This window comes from Lemur catta, chromosome 22 (assembly GCF_020740605.2).
Source record: "Lemur catta isolate mLemCat1 chromosome 22, mLemCat1.pri, whole genome shotgun sequence".
Taxonomy (NCBI): domain Eukaryota; kingdom Metazoa; phylum Chordata; class Mammalia; order Primates; family Lemuridae; genus Lemur; species Lemur catta.
In genome coordinates this window covers 14,592,891-14,611,125 of record NC_059149.1, presented here as the reverse complement: position 1 = coordinate 14,611,125, position 18,235 = coordinate 14,592,891, and the positions used below count along the sequence as shown (strand labels likewise).

At 40.8% G+C, this 18,235-nt stretch overlaps 1 protein-coding gene across 3 annotated transcripts in view; it reads left to right on the top strand.

Moving 5' to 3' along the window:
- Positions 1–18,235, top strand: part of RBPMS (RNA binding protein, mRNA processing factor) — a 155,679-nt gene that overhangs the window by 101,837 nt on the left and 35,607 nt on the right. For all 3 annotated transcript variants that reach the window (XM_045535490.1, XM_045535488.1, XM_045535489.1), the window contains one exon: positions 392–542. In XM_045535490.1, the coding sequence (XP_045391446.1) occupies positions 392–542 (151 nt within the window). The remainder of the gene's footprint in view (positions 1–391; positions 543–18,235) is intronic.

Here is an 18,235-nt window from a genome sequence, read left to right as displayed (position 1 = left end):
GATTTTAGGCGTCAGACCTCCAGTATTGCACAGGTCTTTACGTTAATTCTTTCATTCTCACTGATAACCATTAATCACAGTTTTTACCTGTGCTGGGAATTTGCAGGTTCGAATTTGAAAACTTGAACTGGAAAGTTTTTGTGCAAGAACAAAAAGGATCATTGAAAATTCATGTAACTAAATTTTTAAATTAAGTAAACTAAATCCCCCTGACTTCCTGAACACGTTGTGCTGTGGGTTTTTGTATATTCCATGTAAGTAGTGAGAATGAGAGCTCTTGCTGACCTTTCTTCCTGATAGGCCGGGGTTTACTGGCGTGTTTATTTTGTCACCATTCCGGTTTGAGTCTAAGGAAATGAAAACATCTTCCATTTGTTCTTTGTTTCCAAAGGGCATCCGCTTCGATCCTGAAATTCCGCAAACACTACGACTAGAGTTTGCTAAGGCAAACACGAAGATGGCCAAGAACAAACTCGTAGGGACTCCAAACCCCAGTACTCCTCTGCCCAACACTGTACCTCAGTTCATTGCCAGAGAGCCATGTAAGTTGATCTACTTTTCATTTTGAAAAAAATAAATAAATAACAGGAATTGTTCATGTGCTGCATATGAGATCATACCATGGGACATCGAGCTGGTTGACTCTAATTTTCCATTTCTGGGAAGAAGTTGCCTATTCTTGCTGTCTGAGAACTCTGAATACAGCAGTCTTGTTGCTGATTGGCTGTCTCAAAAGATGATTCAACTTGAGCAGAACCGTAGCTTTATAGTTTTATTTGATGTGCTGTAGATTTCCTTAATGTGATACTGACCATTGTGTGCCCCTGTATATACCTTGGGGTGTAAACCCTTCTTTATGCCCCTGTTCTTGGCCAAAAGTGCTAGTTATTAGCACTCACTTTACTCCTTTTGTTGAAGGATATTAGTTCTTTGGTTTGGAAAAATAGCATATTACAAGTGAAAGAAGTAGAGTTTAGGAAGTTGGTTCTATTTTTGGAAACAGTCTAGCTATAACTCTAGGGGAAACGGTAAACACGTACAAAAAACTTATATATTGGGACAATCAGTCTAAAAAAACCAATGCCAGTAATGGTTGAAGGAATTTGGGGACTTCCTGTTTTAAATTAATCGGGTGAAGACACTGACTAATTGCTCGACAAATCTTTTGCCCAACATGAATGAGCTGATTCTGTTCAATGTCCAGGCTACAATTTGTGCCTTTCATTGATTAACTTTAAAAGATTGTCTTAATTTTCCTTCTCAGGCTCAATCAGTGGCAGAAGTGAGGCATGAGACAGGCCCTAAATTTTCCTTTCATTGCAGAGCTACACGTGATGTAATACGGCAGGGCCCTTAAGGGAAGCCCAAGTGACTTGCAGTTATTTGGAATAATTCTGTCCTATCGTTTTTTGATCTTCTTTCCAGACCACATGATTGTGATGTTCTTCCTGCTTTCCCTGACAATACACTTCAACTATTCTTTCTGAAACTGAAGGACACATGGGTTCCTTGTCCCCCTCACCCCTACCCCATGTCACGTGCATGTCAGATTTAATCAGGTTATCATGGAAGTTACAGTCATGCTGTAGGTCAGTCACTCTTTAAAAGCTGCTGCTTGTCAGTGGAAACTAAGAGATAAGAGTTTCTCCCCCAGCATGTTCTAAATTAAATTTTTTCTACGAAGCCAGAAAGAAATTATTTTGTTCTTCTATGTTCCATGTCCTAGGGAAGCTGGAATCCTTTGTTTATTTGGGAAGGAAATCTAAATAAAAGTTTTGTCTTGTCCTGCAGTTGTGGTACAGGAGGATACAGGGACATGCCTTACAAAATTCTTTGTCCTTACAGCATCTAGCTTAGGGCACTGTATATTTCACAAATATTTATTACAGTGGGTGGATAAATTGATACTTGAATCTGGCTCTTTGTAGGATTATAGAGGCATTTATTTGTATGCCTCTTTATTTCTTCCCTCTCAGTCAAGACATCAGAAAAGAGTGCTTTTAGGATGCCTGATTTTAGAAAGATAACGTAGAATAAGTCTGCTTTTTTAGTGAATTTGTCAGCCACAGATGTGAGTCCTTTGAAATGATTAATTCAGACAGGAAGTATAATGCTAGTGATACTTAACTTGATCCTTTAAGTTCTTTGCTGAATGCTTCGTTTTTTAGGACCAGAGAACTTTTTCTGAGACTTTTACAACAGCTCTGTGAAATAAGTAGCCAGGGAGGTGACAGGCAGTTCACGACATGATGTATAAAAGCAACAGAGATGAACAAACTTAGCATTCACAAGACCCTGAAATTACAGGACAGCATAGAAGTAGAGCTTAGAGCTCTGCTCTGGCCAGCTCTGCTCATCTAGAACAGCTCAGAAATGGCCAGATAGTTTCCATGACAGAGTCAAAACTTGCCTGGCTGCTTAAAGCAAAACAAACTTGAAACTAAAAAAAAAAAAAGAAAGAAAGAAAATCAGCCGAGCATGGTGGCTCACGCCTATAATCCCATAATCCCAGCATTTTGGGGGATTGAGATGGAAGGATTGCTTGAAGCCAGGAGTTCAAGACCAGCCTTGGCAACATATTGAGACCCCATCTCTACAATAAAGATAAAATTAGCCAGCATGGTGGTGTGTACCTGTAGTCCTAGCTACTTTAAAGGCCGAGGCAAGAGGATTGCTTGAGCCCAGGAGTTCCAGGTTCTGGCTGGGTGCAGTGGCTTATGCCTGTAATCCTAGCACTCTGGGAGGGCGAGGCGGGTGGATCGCTCGAGGTCAGGAGTTCGAGACCAGCCTGAGCAAGAGCGAGACCCCGGCTCTACTAAAAGCAGAAAGAAATTATATGGACAGCTAAAAATACATAGAGAAAAATTAGCCAGGCATGGTGGCGCGTGCCTGTAGTCCCAGCTACTCGGGAGGCTGAGGCAGGAGGATTGCTTGAGTCCAGGAGTTTGTGGTTGCTGTGAGCTAGGCTGACGCCATGGCACTCTAGCCAGGGCAACAGAGTGAGACTCTGTCTCAAAAAAAAGAATGTTCTATGATTTGATTACACAGCAAACATTTACTTGAACTGTCAATTCTCCATAAATACCTGAACTTGGTGAACTTAAATGCTAGACACTGGAGTAGAAGGAAAAACTGTGATTGCTGCCCTTAAAAGAGCTGTGAGTCCAAGGAGTTGGGTGGTGGTCAAAGTTGTTAGAAAAACATGGCCCCATATAAAGGGCATAAAAGAGATTTTGCAGCCTAGTCTAGATTGCCTCCAAATCAGACTGCCTGCCGTATTTGCTGAGCACCTGCTCTGTTCGTGCCAGGTGTGAAGAATGAGAAAAAACCTGGTGTTGCAGCTTGCCAGGGTGGGTGGTGGCCTTCTGTGGCCTTGGCTTCCGACCGAAGATGTCAGTGAGAGTTCTTGTTCTGCCAATGATTAACAAGCTTAGTGACCTTTAAGAAAAAACATTTAACTTTTCTTTGCTCTTACTCCCTCGGCTATAATAAGGCAATAATACTTTACACGATTGTTACGAGAGCTAAATAAGCTAATATCACAGGATTGTGTTGTGGATTAAGTAGGTATAATATATGTAGAGTACTAGGCAAGTGTTAAAGTGCAATCCTGATTTTTATTTTTAAAGCATTGAGTTGTCTTTCTTTCCTAATAGGTAAAGCAGGTATTGGCCGGGCCCGGTGGCTCACGCCTGTAATCCTAAGACTCTGGGAGGCCGAGGTGGGAGGATTGCTTGAGGTCAGGAGTTCGAGACCAGCCTGAGCAAGAGCGAGACCCCCTGTCTACTAAAAAATGGAAAGAAATTAACTGAACAACTAAAAATATATATAGAAAAAATTAGCCGGGCATGGTGGCACATGCCTGCAGTCCCAGCTGCTCGGGAGTCTGAGGCAGGAGGATCGCTGGAGCCCAGGAGTTTGAGGTTGCTGTGAGCTAGGCTGACGCCATGGCACTGTAGCCCGGGCAACAGAGTGAGACTCTGTCTCAAAAAAAAAAAAAACAAAAAAAAACAGGTATTGATCTTTTGAGATGAGTATCTGTGTGAGTGTAGCCAATTGTCTTTGTAAGTTAGGAGAACAGGATGAATTAAATGCACATACAATCCCAAGAAAGTACTGTGTCTTCCTAAGTAAATTTTCATTAATAGGATCATTAATTTGAGCTTCTCTTCCTTGCATTTAATAAAGTTTTTAAAAAACTGTGTGAAAGCAGGAAGTAAGAGATGTAGAAAAATTATAAATTATATAAAATTGTCCCGGATTTTATACAATAGGTTGTACAGAAGGGTGTGTCTGTAGTGTAAGCTCTCTGCTTTAGAGAAGGGAAAAGGGCGAGTCACTATCTGATTTCTGCTTCTCGCATCTGTGAAATGATGCTGTGTGCCACACACTCTCTGCTGTGCATTTTGCATGAATTCTCTCATTGGATTCCAGTTGGAGAAACTGAGGCCTAGGAAGGTCTAGTAACTTTCTTGCAGTTACACAGTGTCATGGGCTGAATTGTGTCTCCCCAAAATGCACGTGTTGAAGTCCCAACCCCTGGTAACTCAGAATGCAACCGTATTTGGAATAAGGTTTTTAAAAAGAAGATGAAGTTCAAATGGGGCCTTTAGGGTAGGGCCCTAATCCAGTGTGACTGTTGTCCTTATAAAAAGTAAAAGAGACACCAGGTACATGTTGGTACAGAGAAAAGGCCATGGGAGGACATGGGATGAGGCAGACATCTGCAAGCCAAGGAGAGAGGCCTCAGGAGAAACCAAACCTGCTGAGACCGTGATCTTAGACTTCCAGACTTTAAGACTGTGAGAAGATAAATTGTGTTGTTTAAGCCACCCAGTCTGTAGTATTCTGTGAATGGCAGCCCTAGCAAACTACACCAAGTACCTGGGTTTAAATTCTGACATGTCATTTGCTAGTTTTTTAACTTTGGTATTTAAGCTCTCTGTGTCGTAGCTTTCTCAGCTGCCAAATGGCAATAATAATTGTACCCATCCATCAGGTTATGAGGATTAGATTCATTGATATATGTAAAATTCAGAAAAGGGCCACACACAGTACCCAGCGATTGTTAATACGTGTGTGTAAAAATGTGTATGTCTATATGCCTTTTGTCCTTCACAGTTACGAGGCTTATGGTTGTTTGCTATTAGTATACTCAGCGTCTAACACCTGGAAATACATACGGGATTTTTTTTTTTTTTAGATGCCACGGATTTTTTTTTTTTATGATTTTCTTTTGTTCATAATTGCCGCATTCCCAGCAAGTATGGAGAGAGGTGTGCTTTTGGGGTACTTTTAAAATTTACGGTGTTATTGAGGTGTGATTGGAATATGATAAAATGTGCATATTTAAGGCACATGATTTGGTGAATTTGTCATAATACATACGGAATTTAATTGAATAATGTTCTTGATGAGTTTATACAGTTTGCAGTATACCTTATTTTAATAGTGCCCTTAAAGTTAGAGGCAGCCAACTTTTAATGGAGCCTTTACTCAGATTAGACAGGTCCTCTGCTTTATTTCTATTTATTTATTTTTTTTGAGACAGAGGCTTGCTCTGTTGCCCAGGCTAGAGTGCCGTGGTGTCAGCCTAGCTCACTGCAACCTCAATCCCCTGGGCTCAAGTGATCCTCCTGCCTCAGCCTCCCGAATAGCTGGGACTACAGGCTTGCACCACCATGCCCGGCTAATTTTTTCTCTATATATTTTTAGTTGTCCAGTTAATTTCTTTCTATTTTTTAGTAGAGATGGGGTCTCGCTCTTGCTCAGGCTGGTCTCGAACTCCTGACCTTGAGCTATCCTCCCGCCTCGGCCTCCCAGAGTGCTGTGATTACAGGCGTGAGCCACCACGCCTGACCAGTCCTCTGCTTTAAATTCAGTTGTTACAAAGTAAATATCAAAAGCCTTCTGAACTTTGCAGTAATGCAGATTCCTGTATTCCAACCCAGCGAATCTGACTCTGCGGGTCTGGGCTAGGACTTGGATTCTGTGTTTTTAAAAGCTCTTCGGGGGATTCTGATGCGAAGTTAAGTTTGAGAATCACCAATGAACCCAGGAATTGTAAAGTTCGATTCTCCTTCCTGCTCACGTATTCTCCTCCCTTGTCCTTGTGCCTTCCCTCCTCCCCTGCTCCCTAACAAAAGCATGCTCTGTTGAATTGGTGCCCTTAATACCTGGTGAGCACAGAACCCTGCGGTGAACAGTCAGGCCACTTCCTTGTTTGCGTGCCCTGCCGCTGGAATTCCCCGATGTGTAACACTGCCCTGGGCTTTTCTAGAAGCGAGTTTTCTGTCTCATGTCCGAAGAGATTTCCTTCAGGAAAGCCTGTGTCAAGCAAGCGCCTTCCCGGAGAAAACACCCGGCAGATAGGAAATCTGGTCACTTTCACCTCTGTGGGATAGAAGCCATCAGGACTTTGTCTGAAGCCCCCTGTGCCCACGGGACAGAGCCCGTGGCAGTGACATTTCCCGGGCAGTGCCATGCAGTGTGCTCTGCTGGAAACACTGCAGCGTCCGCCAGGCTCCAGCCTGCTCTAAACGTGTGCAGCATCGCCCCCACTGCAGGTGCTGAGCACCTACCCCTGCCTTTCCTGAGCGGGCTTGTTTAGAAAGACAGCAGCTGGGCCTGAGGAATCCCTCAGCAAGCCGGGCAGAAGGAATGGGAGACAAAACACAAAAGGTTGCAGATGTTCTGAGGGCAGGGCTTTTACTCTGAAGAGCAACTTCTTTGGATTTGGGGATTTTATAATGTAAATGTTTTGGGTTTTTTTTTTTTTTTTTTTAATGATCAGAATTCCACATGCATGTCAACCTGCTTTGAGGACAAAATTTTGCTGGCCAGTGAGATTAAATGGCCTGGTAAGGCCAAAAATAATGCACGGGCTGTCACAAAGCTCAGCTGGGTCTCTGTGCTGCCTCTGCTGTAAGCCACTGTGTATTCATGTGGCACAGATACCTTGTTAGAATTCAAGCAAGAGGACTGGTGGCAGACGGTTGTCGCCCTTAACTGTCTTACCTTTCAAAGGAGCCGAAACCAGCAGCTCCCAGGCTGCTCGGATTCTGGCAGTTGATTGGCTGTTTCATAGGCTTTTATTTAATGGATGGAAAGAAAGGAAGCAAACATTTATTGAGCAACTACTCTATACCCTTAAGAACTATTTGTAAAATACCTGTTTTACAGCTAAGGAGACTGATGAAACATCAAGGCTTTGAGTAACTTTCCCCAAAGTCACATAGCTCATTTTAAGGTCCAATTGTCTCTGAAACCCATTGCCGATCTTACACCACCACATTGCCAGACTTTTAGCTCACTTCATTTGGAAGTAGCCCACAGGTGGCTATAGCTCTTATTTAAAAAAAAAAAAAAAAAAATTTAAAGATAGAGTTTCTCTCTGTGGCCCAGGCTAAAGTGCAGTGGCCCTATCATAGCTCATTATAACCTGGAAATCCCAGACTCCACAATCCTTCTGCCTCAGCCTCCCAAATAGTTTGGAGTACAGGTGTGCAACACTGTGCCCGGCTAATTTTTAAAATTTTTTGTAGAGAAGAGATCTCATGTTGCCCAGGCTGGTCTTGAACTCTTGGCTTCAAGCGTTGTAGAGAAGAGATCTCATGTTGTCCCGGCTGATCTTGAACTCCTGGCTTCAAGCGATCCTCCCACCTCAGCCTGCCAAACGGCTGGGATTGTAGTCGTGAGACACTGTGCACAGCCTATAGCTCTTTTTAAGACACTCCTTAGGAGGTGATTAAAACTCCCTCAAGCTTTTGAAGATGTGTTTAGTAAAGACACCAGAGGCCCATGTCCTATTTTAAAAGACAAGATTTCAGGGCTCTTCAACTACTTAGTTAAAAAAAAAAAAAAATCAAGCTTCAGTATAACTCTAAAGCATCAGATTTGAGGGCCAGAATGCATTAACTATGACATGTATTCTGAAGTAGTTGACTAAGTTGAACTACTGGATGGTTTTTATTTAGTATTAATATACTTCATTCTCTCTGGGTTATTTCAGAAAATAAGAGTGACCAGTTTCAACAGCTGAAGTATTTTAGTTCAATAAATAACAGTACCATCAGCAAAGATGAGGATATTTGACTTCTTTGCTTTGTGGTTGGAGGACATAGAAACAGTTCACATAGGAGGTGTTTCAGATCAAACAAATGGAAATGAGCGTAGGTGGGAAGGGCAATAAGAGCCCTGTTTTGTATAGTTGGGGACCCTAAGACCTCATCTGCATACTCCTTGAGACAACTATAGTATGAAACCAGCATAAATATCACAGATTTATGGTTAGATAGTGTGCCTATAGACGGTTCCTCTTGTAACGTCCCAAAGGGCTCAAGAGAAAAACAGGGAATTTTGCACTTTTAATTTTCAAAGAGGTTGAACAGATGAGCAAAAACTTTGTCTGCTTTTTGTGTAAAGGATGGGATTGAGAGACCTAATCCTGCAATTTTTTGAAAATAAAACTTACATAGAAATTTGAAGAATTTCTAACGGGATATTGGGTATGTTATTCAGAGAGAGAAGTTTTCCGTCCATCTTAAGAGAACATACCTGCAGACAGACGGAAGTGTGTGATTCCCTGTGATCACAATCTAGGCCTTTCTCCACATGAGAAATATCTTTTATTTTCTTGAGCTCTCTCCATAGATTTAAATGTGTATAAAATTGTGTTTTCATTTCACTTTGCAAAATGATCATGCCTGATCTGTTTTATTGTTAATTATAAAAGTCAAGAGACCATCAATGAAATTTAAATGTTTAAAATTACAGATTTTCCTACCATCCTGAAATAACCACTGTTAACATTCCATTTTATGTCCTACTTCATACATTTCTTTTTATCTTTTTTTTCTTTTTATGGGGTCTTGAACTCCTGAGTAGCTGGGCGCAAAGGTGTGCGACCATGCCCAGTTTCCTACATACATTTCTATAAATTGATATGTGTGCATGTTTATAAAAATACAGACTATGGCAGACTGGCTGAGTTTCATTAATGACATGTGGCCATGTTGTACTTAGATTGATTACTTTGCAAACACCTTTCCATCCAGGACTGCATACCCAGAGGGTTGTTTTTAAAGGCCCTTCATGTGAAAGTTATGGAGGGTAGTGGTGAGGGCCTTCGATGCCAGGGTGAGGAATTTTTTTGTTGTTTTGGGTTTTTTTTTTTTTTGAGACAGAATCTCACTTTGTTGCCCTGGCTAGAGTGCTGTGGCATCAGGCTCACTCACAGCAACCTCAAACTCCTGGGCTCAAGTGATCCTCCTGCCTCAGCCTCCCGAGTAGCTGGGACTACAGGCATGCGCCATCATGCCCGGCTAATTTTTTCTATATGTATTTTTAGTTGTGCATATAATTTCTTTCTATTTTTAGTAGAGACTGGGGTCTCGCTCTTGCTCAGGCTGGTCTCGAACTCCTGACCTCTAGCGATCCTCTCACCTCAGCTTCCCAGAGTGATAGGATTACAGGTGTGAGCCACCGATATCTGAATATTAATAAAATTGAATGCTGAAAATTATGTTATCCACCCAGAGATAAGTATTTTCACATTTTGGATGCATAGCTATACAAATATACACATATAAATATTTGTATGGATGAGATTTTATTTTATGTCTTGTTCTGATATCTGCTTTCGTTCTCGGCTCTAGGTCTCATGTTTTTGTTATAGCTGACTCATAACAGTAGAATGCTGTGTAATCAAAGCTCTTACTTTGGGAAAAGATGGGCAGAAATGGTTTCTTGGAGAGTAAATGAAGTAGGAAATCTCTGGCGTAAGTGTGATCTGTACAAACCGAGGTTCTTTATCATCCTGTTCGTTCTACAGCGTGTATAGCCACCAGGATCTTAGCTATGCTGAGAAATGTTGGAGAAGTAGTATCTCTACTTAAACGAAACAGTTAAATTAATTAGTGGCTGAAGGTGGAGGGGTGTCTTTCTGTCTTTTAATTAAATACTCCTCAGAAGGTCAAGGAGTCAAGCTGGTCAAGCATGAACAGCTGTGTGTGGGAAATGAGGGTGAGTTCCTGTTCTAATTTTCTCACTTGAGTTTAGCAAACATTTGAGAGGAGGTGAGAGATTAAAAGGCCGAACAAGGTACAGTTCTGTTCTTGGGGTGTTTACACCATAGCAGAGAACACAGGCCTGTAAGGAATGACAATATAAAGCAGAGTGAGCGTGCACTTGACCTTACAGACAATGTTGTGTGCAATTGATGAAGCTAATGATTATGGAAAGAATAAGACGAGACCCGGTGGTCTTCCTAACCTTTTGGCTGAAGATGGGAAAGATCTCAGTTGTGCAAAGGGATCCACAGACTTCAGGGGTGGCCGGTGTGAGGATCCAAACTGAAAGTGTGGAAAGGAAGGGATCACAACGGAGCTAGAGCTCACCGTCCGCCGAAGCTGAAGTGCTGATGCCCAGAGGGAACTAGAAAGCACCAAAGCGACAATATTGTGCAGAATCTGGGAAATCTTTAGATACTATGTGAAAGGTTTTGTTTTGTGAAGGAGGAAATGTTTCGGATTTGTACTCCATCACAGACTGCATCTCACCAGCATGCTGCGTTAGACATCTCGGAAAAGTATTTATGAAATAAGCAAACCTTGGTAAAGGAGTATGAACAGGCTTGTTTGGTTTTTTTCATTTGTTTTGCTTAAAACGACATACAATTTTGTCACAGATCGTATAGGTCAGAATTCAGCTTAACCGGGTCCCCTGCTTATGATCCCACAAGGCTGAAATAAATGTCACCTGGCTTGCGATTTCATTAGATGTTCTTGAGTATCCGCACAGTGGTGGTGGAATTCGAGACCTCAAGGTAGTATTGCCTACCTGTCCTCCCTCAACTCAGAAGCTCGAATGTAGTTGGAAAGGAAAAGCTTTATTAAAAACTCTCCGCCTTGTGACTTTGAGGAAGAAGGTGGGGCGTGTTTGCACAACAAACATGCCGGTGAAAACATTCCCTGGGTGACATAAATCGCCTACAGCTTAGGACTGCTGTCTCATGGAGTCTGCTTTCCAATATAGCAAAATATAGAGGGAATAGTATAACCCGTCCCAGAAACTCACCACTCAAATTTTTAACAGTGATCAAGATTCCACCACAACTTTTTAATCCCTTTGTTCTCCTCTTCCTCAGTTTTCTTTTTTGCAATTGACTTGTTCATATCCGGTCCGTATATTACATTATTCAATCTCTTAAGTGTCTTTTAATCTAGAGCAGTTTCCCTCCCCCCACTCTCCCTTTTTTATGGCAATTGAATTATTGAAAAAAGGATCAGCCTTCCTGAGAAAAGACCCTCCCCTGGGTTTGTCTGTTTTCTTCCTTTAGATGTCCTTTTGCTTGTTTTCTGTGTCCCCTCTCTTTACCGTACATTTAAAGGCTTGATTCGATTTGAAAGGTTTGGTTAAAGTCAGTTTTCCTTTTTGGGGACAAGAATACTTCATGGGTGTTAGATACTGTGTGCTTCAGATGGCCTCCTTTTAGGAAGTGACTGGTTTTTGAGTTATGTTTGGTGACACTAAGAGGGTTTGTGGATTCCCGGTAGTAATGACCCGACACCTCCATTGTAAGGCGCCTGTCGACTTCATTTTAACGGCTTCATCCTTTGCTCTTTTACTTAGTATTTCATTAGAGTTTGAAAAATGGTGATTTTTCTAATTATTTACCCTGTAATAGAGTTCATTTGAAAAAGCAGTTTAAATGCTTCTTTCCCTTTTATTGTGAGTTTTCAGCCTAAGAGATTGGTGACCGGATATCTCCATTGGCGATCGCTGTTTTGGGAGGGTTTTTGTTTTGTTTCCCTTTGTTTTTGAGTATCATAATGAAATCATGTATTTTTGTATTTTCAGGGGTTTAGGTGTATATTGCAGTCATGAGTTGTTCTTTCTGACGCCCAGAGGCAGGGGAGGTACCAACCGACTCAGTGGGCGGAGGTTTGAGATGTCCGTCATTCGTGGGCGTGGTGGGACCTTGCTGCCTGGTTGTTGGGGACTGGTGCAGTGTGGCTCTCAGTGCCCAGTGTGACTTGTCACACTTAACAGAGGAGTATAATGTATTTCTTTGTCCATAGAAAAGGCCACTTCTACAGCTTTACTAAGATTTTTAGAAAGGAAATAGACGATTATTTTTTAATGACTAAGATTCTTTAATTAGGAAATACAGTAGAACACTGGGATTCCTAGTGATTATACACAACTTTTATTCTTTTCTTCTTAATTTTAGCTACGTCAGCAGAAGAATAATGAAACATAGTCCTACACATCCAGCCGTTTCCACCAGTGAAATTAAACTAAAAGTGGAAAGGTGGGATGTGTAATAGGATGTTCATCAAAGAGAAATGAAATTTATCTTGTAAAAAGAATGTCTTTGCATGTAAAATAAACATAAAACAGACCGAGCAATGGTATTGACTAGATGCTTTAAAATAAGCACAGAGGGGCAGCAAGTTAAATATTTAGATTAGTGTGAAATGTTAGCTTTGTAGCAGTGTGCATTGATGGAGTATTCCTGGAACATGTCTTCTCTGCTTGTTTTAACACCTGACCTTGGTCCCCGAAATGGAATGTATAGTCAGGAAGACACTGGGCAATATGGGTGGGTTTGTTTGACATTTTCTCTTTCTTTGAATAAGTGGTTTAGTTGTTTCTTAATATTCAATTCTACTGAATATTTAGTGGCTTTCTAGAACCAAGACAGTGTAGGTCTGTCATTTTGTCTTGATCCATTTGGGTTCCTCGACTTTTTCCCCAAAAAAGACTAGATACACTCAAATCTGAGGTTGACCTTTCTTGACTTTTTCATCTTGTGTTTATGAAGAGTAGATAGATTAATTTAATCCACAAATATGATGCCTGACACAAAGATGGAAAACGTAATGGGCACTTGATGTGGGAATGCTCATCATCCTGCCTCCCTCCCTCAGCTGGGGTTATTATCACATGTAAAATTGTTTTAGATTCGTCATATAGTTATAGTCATATAGTTTTTGTCTTTCCATGCCTGGCTTATTTCACTTAGCATAATAATGTCCTCCAGTTGCATCCATGTTGTTGCAAATGGCAAGATCCCCGCCCCCCTTTTTGAAGGCTGAATATTGTTTCATTGTATGTCTATACCACATTTTCTTTATCCATTCACCTGTGGATGGATGGTCAGGTTGCTTCCATGTCTTTTCTGCTTTGAATAGTGCTACAGTGAACCATGGGAGCACAGATACCTCCTCGAGATCCTAATTTCAAATCCTTACACTTAAGATCCACCCTCTCAGCTAATTTTTAACACTTAATTAAGTGTTATCACTTAATTACTCCCCAAAATAATAATAAAGAGGATAGGACAGGGAATTGGGGAGGTGCTGGTCAAAAGATGCAAAATTTCAGTTAGGAGGATCTATGCAACAGATCTGTTGTACAGTATAGTAACTATAGTTAGTAACAATGTATTGTGTACCTGAAAATTGCTAAGAGTAGATTTTAAGTGTTCTTACCACGAAAAACATAAGTATGTGGCGTCATGTATATATTAGTTTGATTTAGCCATTCCACAGCATATATGTGTTTCAAAACATCATGTTGTACACTATAAAATATATACAACATTAATGTGACAATTTTTAAAAAATAATAAAATACTGAGGGCCAGTCTTGGTGGCTCACGCCTGTAATCTTAGCACTTTGGCCAATGCAGGAGGAGCCATTGAGACTGGAATTCATGACCAGCCTGAGCAACATAGTGAGACCCTGGCTCAAAAAATAAATAGATAGATAAATAGATAGGATCAGGGGAAACTTTTAGTGGGAGCGGATATGTTTATGATATTGATTGTAGTGATGGTTTCATGGGTGTACTTGTCTCCATAGTTGTCAGATTGTACACATTAACTGTGTACAGCTTTTTGTATGTCAGTTATGCCTCAGTAAAGTGGTCTTCTGAAATAAATATTTGCATTCTGATAGGTGAAAATGGCATGGCATTTTAATGGCTTATTATAAAATTTTTGTCATGTACTCATTGCTCCTTTAAGAATGGTATTTTCCAAGTGTTTAGTCATTTCTTATTTTCCTTACTGATAAGTCTAGGTAAGGAGAACAGTGCTTTCTTGAGTAGTGTGGTTTGTTTTCAGTGGATAATTTGTTTAGTTGAAAGAGAAGCAGGTTATTTTCTGTTTCCTTTTTTCCTCCCCCTCAAAATTGATAATACGAGCCACACCTCCACAGCTAGTGGTTTCTCTTTAAAATAATGATGAACTTCCTGTTCTGCTTGACCTTACTGAGCTGTAGTGGGAATAAAATGGGATAATGTGCTTTAAGATCTATCAAGCACTCTGCAATGGCTTGTTGGAAATGGCGTTGATATCCCTGAGGACTTGAAGCCCCAGGCTAAAACACAGCTGTCATTGGAGTGTCATCTCTAGAGCACAGTTCCTCTAGAAATAGGGTGCACCGTGGTGGGCTGATTCTGTGGGGGGGGGGGGACCACATTGCCAGGGAAGAATTCCTGAAAATCTTCACTGTAAAGATAAATCTAACCGCAATACTTTCTTCTTTTCTTGATTCCTGGACTCTTTCAAAGTCCATAAATTGCATTATATTTAATATAGACACAGTTTGTGATAACTGTCTCTGTTAGCATGTTAATTTCTAGTTAGTAGGGGAAGAATCAAACATCCAAGAAGATACACAAAGGAGTTTATTTACAAGTTGATTATCTTGCTTTCAAGTGTTACCATTTTTAATGGTGATCTCCTCATTTTCTACTTTTAACTTTCTGTTATGGAAAATTTCAAACATACTACAAAAGTAGAGAGAGTTTTCAGCATAATGTTTTGTTTTTGTTTATTGGATTCAAGCTCCAAATCTATACCATTTTTGTACTTGGTTGATTTCTTTCTTTCCTTTTTTTTTTTTTTTTTTTTTGAGACAGAGTCACACTCTATTGCCCTGAGTAAAGTGCACTGTGGTGTCAGCCTAGCTCACAGTAACCGCAAACTCCTGGGCTCAATCGACTCCCCTGCCTCAGCCTCCCAAGTAGCTGGGACCACAGGCACGCACCATCATGCCCAGCTAATTTTTCTATTTTTAGTAGAGAACGGGGTCTTGCTCTTGTTCAGGCTGGTCTTGAACTCCTGAGTTCAAGCGATCCTCCCACCTTGGCCTCCCAGAGTGCTAGGATTACAGGTGTGAGCCACTGCTCCCGGCCCAGAGTACCCAAATTTTAATTTTCTTATTTAAAATATGAGATATCCAAGGCTTAAGGAGATTCATAGTTTCCCCCAACATCACACAGCTATTCAGTACAAGACCTAGTACTCAAAATATATAAATCTCCCCTCGATCTCATACATGAGACCACTTTCCCTGTCTCCTTTCACCACAGCCCCAGCCATCTTCATTTCAGAGAAATGATAGAAAGGAAGAAAATAACAAGGCAAGATGAGAAATTGCCAGAAAGGGACCCCAAACAGTTAACAAAAGGAGAGTTAAAAACCCAAGAGTGATTTCTAGATCCTTACCCAGTTTCCCCTCTCATATTGAGTCTTTGATGCTTATAATGATCTATCCATTGGTGATTATTACTTAGGTCTCCTAAATCATTGCCTGATCCTATGTATTTTCAAAATACACTTTTGACCATATCAGTGGCTTTAGAATCTTAGTTTCAGACTTTGCCAGTAAAACTACTTTGTTGTAAAGTAGTTAAGTAGTTACTACTTTGTTGTAATTACTCCTATGCCCTTTATCTTTAATTTTTTTTTTTATTTTTTTAGAGATGGGGTCTTGCCATGTTGTCCAGGCTGGTCTTAAACTCCCGAGCTCAAGTGATCCTCCCGCCCTCAGCTGGGAGTCCCGTGCCCTTTAAAGACCATTATTAACTATCTATAAAAAGTACCAAAACTGGGATCCAGTGGGAACATTCTAACTTTAGTCCATTATTTCACCTAAATTTACCATTTTTCCTAGCAATTCAATTTATCAGTGGATATATTTGTGAAGAAATTTACTTTAGATGTGTTTGATAAACCTTATGTTTAAATGTTATTTCAAAAGCCATTTTATTATGTAGTAAATGTTTCTCAAACTTAAGTTCTTTTCCAAAAATAGCAATTTTTAACTTCTGGCAAATAGTTATTCAAAGATTCAGCAAAGTTTTTCATGCAGTAATTTTTAGTAGAAGTTAAATTTAGGAATTAGCAGCCTCCTACTTCTAGTTTAAAATCCAAGTACAGTTTTGAAAGTCTAAAATATACTGGCCTCTCCCAAGACCTAGACTCTGATATCAACAAATACCAATAGAGATATGCAAACAGGAAACTATGTGATTCTTTTCAAAAATGTTTTAAATCATATAATCATTTTTCCACTTGACCCTTCTCCTTCCTCCCCTCTGCCCCACAACAAAAAGAATCCACAGTAATCCCGTGGAAACTTTAGACATCTTTCTGTTTTTCTTCCCCACATCTTCCTATTTATATATTTTAAGTGCTACCTGATACGGCACACAGATGTGAATGATGTTCTTGCTAGAAGTTCACTGGCTTCCTCTCTGAAGTCATCTGAAATTCTGGAGCCATAATACAAACTATCAGATAAAAGTGTGAGACTTTATGTTTGAGAAACATTAAGTGCTTTAAAATGATGAAACGGAACCACAAGAGTATTTTTTTTTCCAGTTTTTACAAGGAATTGTGTTACTCCTTTAATTCAATTCTGCCATGAATACCTACACAGTGTGTGAAGAACTTTGTCGCCACGCATCTGAGATGTATTGATTTATTTTAAAATATTTAATGCATTTAGCCAGGTGTGGTGGTGCGTGCCTGTAGTCCCAGCTTACTCGGGAGGCTGAGGCAGGAGGACGGCTTGAGCCCAGGAGTTGGAGGTTGCTGTGAGCTAGGCTGATGCCACTGTAGTCTAACCGAGGCAACACAGCGAGACCCTGTCTCCATTATAAATGAATGAATGAAAATATTTAATGCATTTAAATCCCAGATTAGTAGCAGTTACGGTAACAGACACTCATTTGATGAAAAGCCATTTTTAATAGATGGGGACCCCTGCAGTGATATGAGAACAGCTCCCTTGCCCACTGGATAGAGTCTGGAAGGCTCCTCAGCATAGCACGAAGGCCCTTGATGATCTACACCTTGGCTCCTCATCCCCACCCACTGATCTCCTCAAAAGCTGCCCTTCAGCGGCATTCAGCTTTGAGAGTCCAAAGAGACTTCATCATGTGCTCTCTTTGCCTCCAGGCTTTGGGTCTAGAGTGCCCATTCCCGGGCCATAAATTCAATCCCTTGACAAGGTAGCTGCTTAACTGTCTCTCCCTCCATAAAGCTTGTCTGACGTTCTGAACATGGGTTCATTGCCTGCCATGTTGGTTGCTGGCAGAGAACTATGTTGATTCCTTCAGACAAAACTGTCACACTGCGTGAAATGGCCGTTTCTCTGTCTCCCTCTCTAGTCTCCAAGCTCTTGGAGTAGGAAGACTGGGCTTTGTGTCAGACATATAGTCAGTGTTTAATCAATCCTTGCTAAATTAATTAATTCAGCCCTTTGACCCATTTTTACTCCCTGGGCCTCAAGGCACCTCAAGGAACAAGTCTAATCTCAGTGTCGCATGACAGTCCTGCGGAATCTCTACGTTCTTTCCCTAGAAAGAATGAGGTCTTCCAGAAAGAGTAATTTCTTAGACCTAGGCAGATTTATAGAAGAGCTGTCAGGAGGAGGGACAAGGGGAGCTTTCCTCTTGAGGAATGGTGGGCAAAGATTTTATAGTCCTTGTTCTAATGAGGAAAGGAAGACAATACAGGCGGCAGCTTAGGCACTGACTACATTTAAGTAGAACACTAGGTGGTAGGCACGTTCTTAAAAGTGAAGGCAGTCCAATGAGTTCAAAATTTCAAGCGCAATTTTATTTTAATACCTTTGAAGGCTGGGAAGGCCTGAAGTTGGCTTTTGAAGCACACACAGCCTTAGGAAAGCCAATTTTGGGTTTATATGGCTACCCCGTGATTTAGATGAATTGCATTCAGTGGCAAGACTGACTTCATTCAGGAAATCGTAACACATCTTACCCAGCTAGCGATGAGTTGATGGTGTATGGTAGGGTTGGGAGTACGTGGAAATCCTGGCTATAGTTAGGAGTTATCTTTTATTCAGAAGGAGTTGAGAACTATTGGAAATCCGTAAGAAGTAGAATTGCATTATTAGAACTGAGCAGTAGATT